Source organism: Nicotiana tabacum, chromosome 9 (assembly GCF_000715075.1).
Source record: "Nicotiana tabacum cultivar K326 chromosome 9, ASM71507v2, whole genome shotgun sequence".
Lineage (NCBI taxonomy): Eukaryota > Viridiplantae > Streptophyta > Magnoliopsida > Solanales > Solanaceae > Nicotiana > Nicotiana tabacum.
The window spans coordinates 13,630,379-13,646,846 of NC_134088.1; the positions used below are offsets into that span (position 1 = coordinate 13,630,379).

General features: G+C 38.0%; 1 protein-coding gene and 1 long non-coding RNA gene across 2 annotated transcripts; both read left to right on the plus strand.

Annotated features, from left to right (window-relative positions):
• The first annotated feature begins 494 nt into the window (after positions 1-494).
• On the plus strand, positions 495-9,396 carry LOC142164180 (uncharacterized). Its single transcript, XR_012694747.1, has 2 exons — positions 495-1,496; positions 9,107-9,396. It is a non-coding gene; the product is annotated as an uncharacterized LOC142164180 (long non-coding RNA).
• A 3,677-nt stretch (positions 9,397-13,073) lies between these two features.
• On the plus strand, positions 13,074-14,640 carry LOC142163794 (uncharacterized). Its single transcript, XM_075220933.1, has 2 exons — positions 13,074-13,201; positions 14,037-14,640. Exons 1-2 carry the CDS (start codon positions 13,074-13,076, stop codon positions 14,638-14,640), a joined length of 732 nt encoding a protein of 243 aa, XP_075077034.1.
• The last annotated feature ends 1,828 nt before the right edge of the window (positions 14,641-16,468 follow it).

Genomic DNA, 16,468 nt, shown 5'->3' on the forward strand with positions numbered 1-16,468 from the left:
GCCAAGTATATGTAGGCAACCTTCGAAGCAAGGTTCAGTCAAACTTTTTTCAAAATGCTTCCAAATGGAGTTTCACACGGGCAAAAATTGCTCGTAATTGGTCACTTTATCTTTGCCCAAAAACTCTTCATGTTTCCGAGCAAAGAGGAGTAGTTGTGAGCACCTAATTTTTGCCCTACATGAAAATAACTCCTAAAAATAAACCAAAAATGATTTTTAAGGGATTTTAGAAGTTTTTCTTTATTTAGTTGCATTTCATGCATTTTTAATATTTATAATCATAGAAAAATGATAAAAAAAATGTCACGTTTTAATTTCATGTCATCTCATGTCTAATTTACATGTAGGAATTAATTTTATAAAGAAAAATTACAAAATGATTATGTTTACATATTTAGCTTTTAGTCTTTAGAAAGTAGTATTTTTATTTAGTTTTAAACTAATTTGTTTTAATAGATAAACAATTTTAATTTTTACAAATTAGATTGATTTAGGAGTAATTTAGGATTTTATTAGATTTTAAAACCAAAGAAAAAGAAAAAAAAAAGATTCCATTTTAGTCTTCCAACCCCAAAGTTAATTAGCCCAAATTCATGGCCTAAATCCCTTAAAGCCCAAAACATTGAGCCCATTACCCATTTGACCTAACCTAATTCCTACCCTTATAAAATAAAGCTAGACCTATACACCTTAGACCCCTACCTTAAGTTTCAGCCGTTTTTGGAGACCAGAAGAGACCCTCATATATCATCTTCTTCTTGGATACATTTTAGATTTCAGAAGAAAGGAGCTAACAAAAAAAAAATCACCCGAAGAATTTGATCGTCTCTTTCACTTTGAAAGAGGCAGCCATTGATTTCTTCTTCTTCAGTTTCACCAAAAAAGCCGCGGCTCCTCTAGTTTTCTCCCTAGAACAGCCATATTTCACCATGTACACTCATCTTTTCTCCTCCATAAAGACCCATTTTTTCCACCAATGGAGGTAGCTCACAAAAATATAACGAAAATGCTTTTGTGGATACCATAGCTTGTCCTTTAAAGCTCCATAAAAGCGCAACAGTCTAGCCCCAAAACCTCACCTAAAATAAGTAGCCTTTCTTCCTCAATAAATAGCTGAAAAACGCAACAAAAACAGCCATGAAAGCTGGCCACTATATCTCCCCGAAAACCATCCGCAAACCAGCTAAAACACAGCAGCAACCGCTGCGAGAAACTAGCTGAAAATTCCATGAAACCCGGGCTGAAAACCAGCCGAAACTCACCTCAAAACTGTTGCAAAATGACACCTTTAAAACCACCTAAACCTTTCCCTGTCTTCACTGTAAAACACCCATCCATTCCGGTGAAAATCAGTCGAGTAACCAGACTCCGTCGAAGAAAAGGCGAGGATTCTATCTCGAGGTTCCGGTTCGTAGCTTCGGCTTTTAGTCCGACGATTGTTGCTCTGTTTGGCTTGATCGAGCTGTAAATTTTCAGATTTGTTCATCACTATAAAGGTCCATCTCTAACCCTTTTTTTATAATTAGTATTGATTGTTATCTTTTTGAGTTTGAATAAATCTTGCGCCCATTATGGATATTGTTTAATCTTTTTGTTTTAGTTTGTGCTTATATTACTACTATCTCGATTTGGCATGTTAAATGGAAGCTTTGTTTGAAGGTTTTTTTTTCTCTATTAAATTACAAAGGTAGTAGCTAGAATCCAGTTCGCTTTGTGATCGCCTCGTTGACATCTTGGATTAGCATGTTGAAGTATTAATTTTAAAATCGGGACAATAGTTTGCTTCTAAAAATTCTCTTTGTTATTTTCTTCAATTACAAAAGAATTCCTTTGTCTCCTCTAATGTTCAATATTTTATTCAAGTGTTATGCTAGTTTCCCGTTTCCTTGCTTAGTGTTGTTTGGCCAAGGTTAATCCATGACCAATTGGGCCTAACTTATGTAAACGGCAGAATAACATGAGCTTTTTCAAGTTGTAAATATTTTCTAATGAATGAACCCATCCTTTTTCCACAAATAATTCCATTATCTATGGCCTTACAATAATCTCAAATTAGCTTTAGTTAACAATTCATGAACATTGTAGCTTGCTTTAGGCGCGATAATTAATAAATCATCATGGCTATGGGTACGGTTCCCGTGGCATGGTCGTGATACCTAATCCAAACTCGGGTGTGTATTTCATGTGACCCGATCATAACAACTTCGAATGTTAATAAAAATAAAATATGTTGTGAATCGCGGATGCATTTCATGTTGTGCGGTTTGCGGCGTGTCCCAAAACGGCAAGTGTACGATAATCGTAACTTGTTCAAGAAATAATTCCATAAATCCTAAAAAGGTTTTTAAAATAAATAAAAGCGGTTATAAAGTTAAGACTGCACACTAGGCTTAAAACATGTAATAAATCAGACAATAGGCCATTTTTAATAGTTTAAGCGACCGTGCTCAAACTACGAAACTCGGGAATACCTAACACCTTCTTCTGTATTAACAAAATTCCTTATCTAGAATTTCTGGCTCGCAGACTTTTAAATAAAGTCAAATCTCCTCGATTTGGGATTTTAAAAATAAACCGGTGACTTGGGACACCAAATAAACTATTCCAAGTGGCGACTCTGAAAAAGAATAATCCCATTTCGATTAATGTAACTTTAATTGGAAAAACTCCCTTATGCCCCCTCGAGTGGTAAAAAAGGAGGTGTGACACCTATTAGTGGAAGTGATGGCTGGATGACTGTGTGATGAGAATGATGTGACCACGAGATGTATTCATATGATTTGGATGCGACGAGAAGGGTCTGCTTGAGGATAGAAAGAACTACTTGGTGCTTGATTTCCATCTTGATTTGATGTATAGCCCCAAGTTATGGGTATGTGAAGAATCTTTTTCATGTTGTTTAGTTGGGGAGTGGAGCAGATTTCATGTTACAATATGAGTTCAAACTCAGGAAGATTAAGTGATTGTGTAAAGTTTATGACTGTGGAAGGGTATGAAGAGCTATTAGTTTGAGGCGAAACAGGTGGGTTATCTCCTTCGGAGCGTTCAAACGTTTGTGTGAGCCTTACGTTGTTTGTTGGAAGATCTCTTTTATTAGTGAAATGTATGTATGCAATTTGAATTTGGGTCTCTTAAGAGAGTGAGCTTGACTGTTACGAGGGTGAATGCGAGATTTGCAGAAGATTTGAAGTACTAGATGGACTGTGTTGCACGAGCTTATGAAGGATTGAGTTTAATCTCACTATGGTATTATGGCAGTAATAGAGTTATGCATTATGAGTTATTGTGTGTTTTGATCTATGGTTTTGAGCCAAGTGGGGGAGTCTGCTATTGATTAGTTGATTTCACGGTTATGTGCTATGTTGGTTCCAGTTTGAGGCGTACTAGTGAATTAGTTATGGCTTACGGAGGTTGAGACCGAGGATGGCTTGAGTAAAGGAAATTTCAATATAGGTTATGTTATGCTTTATGTATGTATGAGATTCACGGAATGACTTGAGTTATTATTGGTAAAGGATGTACGATGCATAGAACAAGAAGTTTCTTGGTTGCATTAAGGTGGGGTTACTTCCATAGGTGTTGTTGTTCTAATGGGGCTTAGGTCGTTCGGTCTGTTTGATCGGTCTAATTATGGTTTGAGTAGAGTGGATGACTCTCGAGAATGGTTCTAATGGGTTCGAGATTTTACATGTAATAATTGGAGATTTTCAGGTTGTATATATTTGGCTAGAAATGGAGATTTGCACTGGAGGGTGTCAAGACTCGTGGTATTTTTATATCATTATGGATTCTACACATCAGTATCAGGAAGGTGAAGGTAATGGCTTTAGATTCGCAGTAAGTCTCTTTAGGGAAACTATTTCGAATGTGGTGCCTTTGGGGATATTTGAGAGAGTAGTCAGCGACTAATGAGCCGTAGGGCGGTGTGGCTTTATGCTTAGGTCTCGTGTGGCGAGTCTGGGTCGAGGATTGTGGTGTTATAGCGAGAAGAAGTATCAAGTTGAAGGTAAATCAAAAGGAACTTGGATAGATGTGATAGCTTGGTAGTAGGCCTGATCAGCAAGGTAAGGATATGATTAGTTCTTTGGGTACTTACGAGGTAATAAGTATCTACAGATGTTTCGCGGCAATGCTCTTTGGTTTTAGTGGCATGCGTAGCCTAGTTGAGTTAGAAGGATTCAGTCCTGACGGTGTAGTTTGTGCAGATGGAATCCAGAGAGTTCTTGACGGTTTATACCACAGTTAGAGATGTATATTTTCTACGAGCGTGAGGAGCATGGGATGTATAGTGATTTTCTTCTAGATGGGATCATTGGAAATTTCTTAGCTAGTTGAGTACGTAGTTGTTTGTGGCTCGGAATGGATATGAAGGTCTTATAGTTATCCTAGGAGGGTATAGTATATGCGGTATGTTGTGTATTGCATGTGTAAGGTCATAGTTCATTTATGAAAGGAAGGTCATAAATTCTTAGACAACATGGGCAATTTCAGATGACTAGGTAAATAATATCACTGATTGGTGTGGCTTGATGAGGGTATACATTTTAGAAAGGGAGATGTGTTTGAGTTGAGGATACTTCATTAGTATTGCGACACTCTCTTGTTGGATCGACTGCTGATATTCGAGTTTGCTTGGTGGCACGGGAGAATTTTTGGAGTACCTCTCATGGAATGATTGGGTATTAGAGGTGTGGTATGTTTTCGGACGGCGAAATTGGGATCAGATATGGTGATTTGTGTGCTTTATGGACTTGGAGGCCGGGAGTTCTCATAGACAAGTTATGTTGTGGTTGTGGGTCGCGCGTATCGGCTTGGTGTGGTGACTATCGGGGGTTTGGAGACCCAAGCGAATCCTTTGTCGCTTGGTATGTTAGATTTTGGATGTGATATTGGGCATAGACTGGTTGTCTCAGTATCCTGTTATTCTGGACTTCTGCGCTAAGGGGCGACGTTGGCTATGCCGGGGATGCCACAGATTGAGTAGCGAGGTTTGACGGATTATGTTCCCAGTAGGGTGGTTTCATTTTTGAAGACCCAGCAGATGGCTAGGAAGGGTTTTCTTTCTTATTTGGCCTTCGTGATGGATGTTAGTGCAGAGCCTCCTACCATTGATTCAGTTCCGGCGATGAGGGATTTTCCGGATGTGTTTCCTGATGCCGCGCATGTCGCCAGACAGGGTTGTTGATTTCGGTATTGATTTGGTGCCGGGCACCGTATCGTATGGCACCGACGGAGCTAAAGGAATTGAAGGAGCAGCTTCAGGAACTCCTTGATAAGGGGTTCATTAGTATGCCAATATATATGCGTGTTCCACATCGAGTCAGCTTGATTGACTTCAGGTTGTATTATTGAGGGATGCGTTGATTCGATTGCTATTGAGTTTATTAGTGATCTGGAGAGATCTATGAGTTACCTTTCCATGTTGCGAGGCATTATGACTTGTTGGTTATAGGCACATGTGGTACGATTCTATTGGGGTCTCTCTGTGGACTTAGAGCGTGAAGAGTATTAGGTATTGCTCGGTTGATGGCATATCAGTTGTGTCCTTTCGGATTTGTGTAATGTTATGTCAATTGCTTCGCCGTGGTTATGATGATTTTCTTTGGTTCTAGACATCAAATTGCACGTGGTTGTCGATTTTGAGCATAGTGACTTGAAGTGTTTCATGTGGACCAGTGTTTGGATAGGGTCGTGCATTGCAGCAAAGTTATGTGGAGGTATTATCCTTCAGGTTAGATTCATATGTTCTGTTTCTACGATGTGTGACGAGTTCTCAGCATTGTGTGTAGTGGTACTGGTGAGCTTGCGATACAACTCTCTCATTTGAGTCATTTTCATGATTTGAGTACGTTCGGATCGTTGCTTATTGGTGCGCGGATTGCACGAGTTGTGGGTTTAGATTGTATTGATGTGTCATGTCACCCGAGTAGTTGTGTTGGATTAGATGAGATCGTTGGGGTATAGAATGAATACAAACGGATTTGGTTTCAGCGTGTTGGAAGGATAATATCGATGTTTGGTTCAGAAATTTGCTATGGTCCTTGCAAAGGAGAAGTGACTTCACGAATGGTTGATATGAGGAATGATTATGACTTTCTACGTGTTACATTTATCATTGGCAGTATACAGAAGTGTTGGAATGAGGATTTATTTGATAAGAGGCTTATTATCAATATTCAGTTGTTTTAAGCAATTGCTGTGATTAGAAGTTATTGCTAGGAGTGTTTGAGTTATGTGGTATATCATGTAATTGTATCTGAGGTTGCAGGTATGGTTTGTTACAATTTGTTTGGGATTATTCAGAGTATAGCTGTGAGATTCTAATCTTGTAGATGATTTTAGAAGTGGAAATGTGGTTCTATGGTTTATCGGCTAGGTTGGATTGCGAAATTTCAGTTACATTGTGTTATCATACCTATATGAGATAGGGTGACGTGTGATCACCCCTGGGTATGTGCATGGTAAGATTACACAGCGATTTGATGGCTTTCAGAACAACTCTAGGTACGTTCAAGGACGAACGTATGTTTAAGTAGGGGAGGATGTAATGACCCGACCGGTCGTTTTGAGCTTTTGCTCTCCGCTCGTTAGTTCTCGGGCATGACTAGGCCCGTGTGATATATTATGACTTATGTAAATCGTCGATTTTGGTTTCAGGGTAATCAAAATGGATTTGGAAGAACAGTTCTCAGTTTGAAGCTAAAAATTTGAAAGGTTTGACCACGTTTTGACTTTTTTGTAATCGATCTCGGATTTGGATTTCTATGATTTGGTTAGCTCCGTTATGTGATTTTGGACTTGGGAGCGCGTCCGGAATGTATTTTGGAGGTCTGTGGTAGATTTAGGCTTGAATTGGCGAAATTGGAAATTTGGCATTTTCTGGTCGGTAGTGGAAATTTTGATATTGGGGCCCGAATGTAATTATGGAAGTTGTATTAGGTACATTGTATCATTTGTAATGTGTGCGCAAAATTTCAGATCATTCGAACGAGGTTTGATAGACTTTTTGATCGAATTCAGAAGTTTTTGGGATTCTTAGGCTTGAATCTGATGTTTTGATGTTGTTCTGAGCGTTCGGAGGATCGGAACAAGTTTGGATGAGGTTATCGGATGTGTGTGTCATGTTTGGTTGAGGTCCCGAGGGCCTCGGGTAAGTTTCGGGTGGTTAACGGATCAATTATTGGTTTTGAAAGTTGGCAGAATTTGCTGGTATTTTTGTTGCAGAAAACCCTTCTTCGCGTTCACGATAGGCCCTCACATTCGGGAAGGGTTGTTGAGTGAGGCTTCAGGTTTGTTCTTCACGTTCGCGAAGGTTCAGGAGATCAAGCTACGCGCTCGCGACCAGGGGATCACGTTCGCGTAGGGTCGAGCTGTGTGGTCTTCGTGTTCGCGGGTGGGCCCTCGCGTTCGCGAAGGAGAGAATTTTGGTTATAGAAGCTTTGTGCTTCACGAACGCGAGGGTACTGCCACGTTCGAGATAAAGAAAATATCTGGGCAGAATATTAAGTTCTAAAAACGAGGGTTTGGTCCATAATTTCAAATTTCATTAGAGAGCTCGGGAGAAGGCGATTTTGGAGGGGAATTTCAGAGGATTGATTGGGGTAAGTGGTCTTCACTTAATTTTGGTTAAATTCCATGATTGTATCTTGATTTTTATCATATAAAATGGAAATTTGGGGTGAAAATTGGGGGGAAAGTGGAAGAGAATTAGAGAGATAATTTTGGGGATTTGAATGGGCATTTGATGTCGGATTTTGATGATTTTGGTATGTATAGACTCGTGAGAGGATAAGGATTCTATTGATGAATTTTATCGGATTCCGAGACGTGAGGCCGGGGTCGGGTTTGCCCAATTTTGGGGTTCTTGGTGTAAATTGGTTATTTTCGAGTGAGCTTTGTTCCCTTAGTATATTTTGATGGTATGAACCTGTTTTTGGTTAGATTTGGAGCATTCGGAGGTCGAGTCAAGAGGCAAAAGCATCGCAGGCTAGAGTTTGGACCGAATTGAGGTAAGTAATGATTGTAAATGTTTGTTCTGAGGGTATGAAACCCCAGATTTCACACAATTGTGCTTCTTTGAGGTGATGCACACGCTAAATGACGAGCGTGGGGTCGTGCACCGTTGGGGATTGTGACTTAGTCCTCCCGTACGACTGTTAAGTCACATATTTGATTGAAAACTGTTTGATATCATTGTGTTTTGGAAATTATTACCATGTTTTGGGCTGAACACCATATTTGGGCCTCGTGCCAACTGTTTTGGACCCTTAGGGGATTTTTACTACTATTCCTCAGTGTTTTGACTTCATATTTGTACTTAGTCATGTTGTATTCTACTGTTTTCATAACTCCATCATATTTACTCGTTTCTGTTATTTTAAATGATATTTTGGGCTGAGCATCATGTTTTACTGTTGCCCAAGTGGCTTGAGAGATTTCTAGCTGAGTGAGGCCGATGGCCTGTGTTGTGAGGATACTATTGGATCGGGCTGCGCGCCGCAGCAGTGTTGTACTGATTCATGATTTTGAGGCCGAGGGCCTGATTTGTTATGCCACGAGGTGGCTTGTTATGAGGGCGAGGGACTATTTGATTATGCTACGAGATGGCTTTTTATTGCGCTTGGGCTGTAGGAGCCTCTCCAGGAGTCTGTACACCCCAGTGAGCGCGGGCACCCAGTGTGAGTGATATGTTGTAGTCCGAGGGGCTGTTGTTGTTTCATATTGTTGCCTGAGGGGCTGTTCTTGATCCATGTTTTGCCCAAGGGGCGGTTCTTTATTCATGTTATGCTCGAGGGGCTAGTTATGTTGATATTATGCCCGAGGAGCGGTTTATGATACATGTTTTGCCCGAGGGGCTGTTTACTTTCTATCATTTTTACTCACTATTTTATCACTCGTTTGAAACTATTAAAAGTTGTTTTAAAAGGTTTTACCGAAACTGAGCATGACTTACGAAGTAAATGATTTATGTACTGTTTTGGAAATGTATTGTATTTGTTGTAGCATTATGACGTGGTTTACGTGTTTTCTTACTGCTCAACTTTCATTTACTTTTATTACTTACTGAGTTGGTGTACTCACATTACTCTTTGCACCTTGTGTGCAGATTCAGGAAATTCTGAACCTGGTAACGGGTGTTGATTGCTCAGTGGCAGAGTCATCGGAGTTAGCAAGGTAGCCGCCTGACGTTCGCAACACTGCTCTTCTCCCTCTTGTCTTCCTTATATTGTATTTAGTATATTTTCGGACTCTTCATTGTATTCAGACCTTCGTAGATGCTCATGACTTATGACACCCCAATGTCGGGCTTGTGTATTTATTCCTCACTGTTCAATTAGACTTACATTATGAGATATTTGATTAATTAATGGCTTAAAATGACTTTTATTGATTAAATGTCTCTCATTTCCGCTGGGTCGGTTTTTGGGTCGTGACAATTCCGTAGGAAGTGAGTTGAGAATGAAATGCACAAGAAATAATTCAGACATATCAACCTCAAAGGACTTGAATTTAGCAGCAATGTCTCTCATCTCCATAATGTGCTTACGCACTGTACGACTTCTGTCGAAAGTCATACTTGAGAGCCTCTTCATAAGGGTGCTGGCCAATGCCTTGTCAGAGCTTACAAATTATTCATCAATTGCCTTCATATAAGCTTTGGCCTTATCGCTATTAGGGATAGAACCCCTAATGCTTTGACTTATGTGAGATTTTATGAGCATTAAACTTAAGCGATTAGATCGCTCCCACCGCTCATATTCAGCCTTAGCAACTAGCGTACTTGATTCTTTGGGAATAAGTGGTTCATCCACATGGAGTGTCAGGTCTAGATCCGAGCACCCTAAAGTAAGAATGACTTTCTCTTTCCATTCGGTATAATTGTCACCAAAAAGCATTGGAATTCGAGTATTCTCATTAAACATTGCAGTAGGAAAAGCTGTAAATACTGCAAAACAAGAATAAACATACATAAGCTATGAAGTACAATCCATCAAAGGTGAATCGCGTAAAATACCGATTCTAAGTAAATTCTAGACCTTTCTGTGGGCAGAGGTTGCAACCCATGCATAGAATTTACTTTACTTTATTAGACCAGTAAACCAAGATATACAAAAATTAATCCTTACCTGTGGGCATAAGATTATTTTTAACTTAAAGGTTTACCATCTCTTTCCAATTAATCTCACCAAAATGGTTACCTCCCTGTAGGGCCGAGTTACCATTTTAATGAGATAATTGGATTAAGTAGATGTCATTATAATTTTAATCACTAAACTTTATGTGATTAAAAAACTTAATTTCTTTTATATCAAGTACTCAAGATGCCGTGGCTACTCCTAAGTACATTACATAAAAGAAAACTTAAAAATGACATCTCAAAATAATTAACCTTAATTATCAATTTAAGCAAATATTGATTGGTTTCATAACGGACACACTGAATATAAACATAATGCCTACAAAGTCCCTTTAACAGAAAGTAATTCTTGTAATAATAAATCTTAATTTATGAGAATCACTTGAAATAATAAGAAAACTATTCATAGCTGCCAAATAACATATTGATAGACAAGTTTGTAGAACACATTTTGTGGCTTTAAAACTTGAATGAACACAAGAAAAATCTTCATGTCATATTACATAGAATTACTTTTCTCCTAATTAAAGCTTTCACCCAAACTTTGAACGAGCAAGGATCCGAAATTAGACAGTTCAATAATACTATATAACCGTGAAAACAATAATTGGCTCATATCCAAGGTGAGAAAATCTCACAATAAATACTGTTTGGGTGCATATTTTCACTTGAACTAAATGAATTAACATATATCCAAACAGTAGACATATTAGCTTTCCAAGAAACATAACCAAGTATGAATAAATTACAAAGAAAAGAAAAGTTATAAGCCACAATATATATATATATATATATATATATATATATAGATCTATCATTAAAATAAACTAACAAAAGCACTCACCTAACAAAGGCTCTTGGCCAAATTCAAATATAGACAAAATTAAGCTTCTGGCTACCAGTTAATACAAGACGATGTATTATGGATTCTTTTCACAGGTAAAATACAAAATTATTAAGTTTTCAGTGCCTCTTTCTTAACAAAATCACAAACGACTCCGATGACTACATACTGGTAAGCCAAAAACCTAAGGTTTTCCCTATAGACTAGAGAAATCCAAGTTACATAAACATAACGGTACTGGATGTTATATCATATTCGTAATCATTATCAGCATACGCAGAACAACACAGCTAAAAGACAGGCTCTGATACCACATGTTGAAAATTCGAATACAAACACAGAGCCAATGCAGCAGAATATTAATAGGAACATACCTTCAGCCATGGTTGTTCAAGTGATGTGGGAAATTCCTTAGAAGAACCTTGAGAGAAAATCTAAGGAGTCTTCTAGCATGTGCCTATCGTAGGATGCCAGACTGATAGAGTCACAAACGTATTTATAGGTAAGCTAGAGACTCTTAGGCAAATACTTTATCCATAGGGACTTCTCCACAAATTATAATTACTCTAGGGACTCCTAATATATGGTAATTTCTTTCCATCAAAGAAACTACCATATATGCATAACTATAGAATATTATCTAATATATTATTTCCTTTGGGAGACAAGGTAAATAATTTATTACCTTATATGTGGGCCACATTAGAAGTCTCTAGAAGAGAGATGGTAATTTCTAACAGAACGTTGTTAAAATGCTCAAGGAAAGACATGCACTTGAAGTGGCATTCTGCATTTAATGGAGTATGCTATTTGTGACCTTTGCTATTTTCAAAGACAACAATTATAGCAGGAAAACCCTCAAAAAGAAAAAGCAAAAGACAAAAAGTGGAACTTTGCTTTCTTAGCGTCAGAGAATGCAGCAACCAGATGGATTATACAGAGAAAATAGAAAGATTGCTTCTTCATAGTTGTTCACACTCAAGCATTCTCTTTCTGGGCATTACTTTTGTCAAATAAAAAAGGTTCTTGTTTTTGTCAGGTTAATTATGCAATGATTTTACAGTATTTTTACAGTGATTTGGGTGATGAATCTCTGCGGATTTCACTATACTTTATTGGGCAAAAGTCCAAAATTACCCCTCTACTATAATATATAGTTTAAGTTTGTCCTCCGTTATACTTTTCGTTCAGATCCACCCCTACCGTTAACAAACTTTCTAGAATTGCCCTTAACCCTAATGTCCCTCCACCGTGGCACTCAATTCCTCTATTAATTTATCCATGTCAGCTACCATATCAGCAGGCCCCACACACTAAATAAAAAAAACTATTTTTCACTCTTTTCTTTTCTTTATTTCACTTTTCCCCTCTTTTTCTATTTCTTCACATTTTCATGTACTTCTCCGGCGACTAAAATTCAAAGGAAAGCCATTTCTTTTCCTACTTTCTCAAAACCCAGATCTGATTTCAAGGTAAACAATAAGATAAAGAACCGACCAATCTATACACCGAGATCTATGGAATCACATGCACAAAACTATAGAAAATACTAAAAATTTCAAAAATCTGAATTTAATTTTGTTTTAAGTTTGAGTCTTTCAAGTTAAATATGGTCATATTCGTTTGTCTTTCTACCCAAATAAATCTGATACATTAGATTTCATAATAGAGATTAAGAGGTGTCTGATCCATAGAATTTTTTTATTTGAAATCTAAGAAGTCCCATCTCCATTTTAGCATTAGCATCTAGTATAGCGGCCAATACATCCTGCTTATAGTCCGATGACATCAGGGAATGAAGACGTCGATCCCACACACATAACCTAAGTAGAAGCTTCGGCTCTATTCTGTTCAAGCTCAGAGCTTTATACACAGACTCCTGTTTCTCTAACTCAGTTGGGTATTGATTTTATGTCATTTTCACCAAAATCTGGTATCAAAAAGAGTTACCTGTATATTCTAATTTGGAAGGGTTTGATAAATTTGAACCCACGTTGTGTTTGCACATAAAAGATGCATGGGGTTAGCATCAATGATGTTGTTAGGTTCTTTATGTGTATGATGGGGCTGGTATGTCTGTTAGGCTTAGCAATGGTGGGAATTGGGAATTTTGAAGAGATGAAAGAAGACAATGATGGTGGGTGTGGGTCCCATATTTCCATGTGTTGGGTAGTAGAATTCAAATCGGGTATTAAAATTGGGGGTGGGTTTAGTGTGAGGTACCTACTGATATGGCAGCTGACATGAACAAATTAATAAAGGGATTAGGTCACACGGGGGAGGACGTTAGGGTTAAAGGCAATTCTAGAAAATTTGTTAACAGTAGGGGTGGATCTGAACGAAAAGTATAACGAAGGAAAAATTTAAACTATATACTATAGTAGAAGGGTAATTTTGGACCTTTTCCCAATAAAGTACAGTGAAATCCCTAGAAATTAATCACCCAAATCACTGTAAAAACACAGTAAAATCACTGCATAATTGACCTGACAAAAACAAGAACCTTTTTTATTTAACAAAAGTAACATCCAGATAGAGAATGCTTGAGTGTGAACTGTAGAGATATAAAGTCTAGTTGATGGTGTTTGTACAGTATGCTATTTAACATGTACATTTCTAGAATGGTCTATTAGTCAACTTGGTTAAGACACATTAGTAGTTCTGTATATATCAGAAATATACTCCTGTACAGTGCAGTTATGCAAGAAAGAAGTAGAAATACAGTTTTTTCTCTCTCTCTACGATTCTCTATGTTACTCTCTGTATTTCATTCCTTCTCACTAGATCTTGCCTCCATGTCCATGGCAGATCTAGCTTGATTTTGACATGGTATCAGAGCAGGTCGATCTGTAATCTGAAGCTGCTGGTAGTTTTCTTCTTCTCAATTTCCCCAAATCGAGTTCTCGCTCCTTTGATTTTTTTCTAGCCCTAATTTCTGAATATTGACGAATTTTGCTGTGATGATGGGTGATTCTACACAAACTGGAGTCGGAGATTCACATGCAAACAGTCAATTGCTCGAGTGCAATGATCCGATGTTCTTTCATCCCTCAGACACGTCAGGGACTGCGCTGGTCCCTCAGCTGTTGGCCGGAACAGAGAACTACTCGGAATGGAGTCGTTCTATGAAAATGTCATTTTAGTGAAGAACAAAATAGGTTTCATTGATGGAACCTGTACTAGGGAGAAATATGAAGCAGATCCGTTCAAGTTGCACCAGTGGGATCGATGTAACGCCATTGTGCAGTCGTGGATCATGAGTTCAGTGGCTCAAGATCTTAGGAAAGGTATTGTTTACTCCTCAAATGCACAAAAGGTTTGGGAAGCCTTTAAGGAAAGGTTTGACAAAGTGAATGCAACTAAGGTATATCACATGAATAGAGAAATTGGAAGTCTGACTCAAGGAATATTGAATATCTCAATCTATTATTCAAGGTTGAATGATCTATGGGCTGAGTTTGAGTCAATGATACCGTTTCCTGGAAGTGATTGTGTAAAATCTAGAGAATTTGTTGTTTTTCTACGCCAACAAAAATTGATGAAGTTTCTAATGGGGTTGAATGATACATATGCACCACAAAGGAGTCAAATCCTGATGATGAATCCTACGCCTACAATTGATCAGGATTATTCAATGTTGATCCAGGAAGAAAGTTAGAGATTGAGTGGGAACTTGGGAACACAAAGTGGAAATCTAGGGAGTGCACTTATGGATGGAGAATCCAATGCTATGATATAGATCAATGCCTCCAATACAAGGGCTAGGAGGAATGGGAACGTACAGTGTGACTATTGCCATATGAAAGGTCACACAAGAGAGAACTGCTACAAGCTGATTGGTTATCCAACAGGGCCTAAGTTTAATAAAAACAATAGGAGAAGAGGAGTCTACAATGGTGCTCCAACAATGGCATACAATGCAAATGTGAAGGCATAAGAGGAGATATATACTACTGGGACAAAAGGCATGGGATAAATAGGAGGTTTAGCATTTGCACCTATCTTTACCCATGATCAATATCAATAGATACTTATGATGCTGGACAAGAACAGAGGATCAACTATAATAGAGATGGCAAATATGGCAGAGTCGACTGCAATGAGATTGCTAATATGGCAAGTAAATCCATTACTAACTATGGTTGTTGGATAATTGATTATGGAGCCTCAAATCATATAGCTTTCTTCTTGTATCTGTTTTCCCAATCATAATCCATACCCTCTAATTCTGTTTCCAATTCTGTACACTTACCTAATGGAGATAGTACTAAAATCACTCATTCAGGGTCTTGTTCCTTGCCCAATTCCTAAGTTCTAGACAATGTATTATATGTTTCACAATTCAAACATAATTTGTTGTCTGTCTCCAAGTACACTTAGGATTTAAAGTGTTTAGTAGCTTTTTATCCTGATTTCCGTCTGTTTTAGGACCTCTTCAGTGGCAAGGTGAAGGGGATTGGTAGTAAAAAGAATGGGCTGTACATTCTCAATCCTTACACACCTGTTGCTGCTCCTGTCTCCATGTGTTTGTCTTCATCTCTTCAAAATAACTCAAATGTTTTGTGGCATCAAAGACTTGGTCATGCACCACAGAATGTTTTACTGAAAATTCCTACAATTAGAAATCACTTGTCAAAATCTACTGATTGTAATTGTCCAATTTGTCCTTTAGCTAAATAAACTAGATTACCATTTCCTATTAGTACTTCTAAGTCTACTTCTGCATTTGAGTTGGTACATATGGATGTTTGGGGTCCATAAAGTCTATACTTATTGTGGCTTCAAATATTTTCTTACTCTAGTTGATGATTACTCTAGAATGACTTGGACCTTCTTCTTAAGAGTCAAAAGTGATGTTTTTGTTGTTCTGAATAATTTCCTTCATTTGATTGAAAAACAATTTTCCTCCAAAGTTAAAATATTTCGATCAGACAATGGTTATGAATTCTTTAATACAATTTGTTCCACTCTTTTCAAATCCAAAGGGATTATACATCAAAGTAGTTGTGTACACCCCCCAACAGAATGGGGTAGTGGAAAGGAAACACAAACATCTTCTTGAAGTTAGTAGAGCTTTAAGATTTCAATCCCACATTTCATTAAATTACTGGGGTGAGTGTATTCTAGAAGCAACCTATATCATTAACAGACTACCCAGTAGTGTTTTGAATGGAAAAACTCTTTATGAGTTGTTCCATGGTCATCCTCCTAACCTGCATCATATGAGAACTTTAGGATGTTTGTGTTATGCCACAAGACCAAATTACTGTGATAAATTTTCTGCCAAGTCTTGGCCTGCTATCTTCATGGGATACTCTTTACATCAAAAAGGTTATAGGCTCTATGACATTGAATCTGGGAATTTTTTTGTCAATAGAGATGTTGTGTTCAAAGAACATGTTTTCCTTTCCAAATTCCCCAGATCTCATTTCCTCCCTTCCAAAGCATCTCCTTCTTCTTATTTCCATCCTGAACCTTCTCTCAAC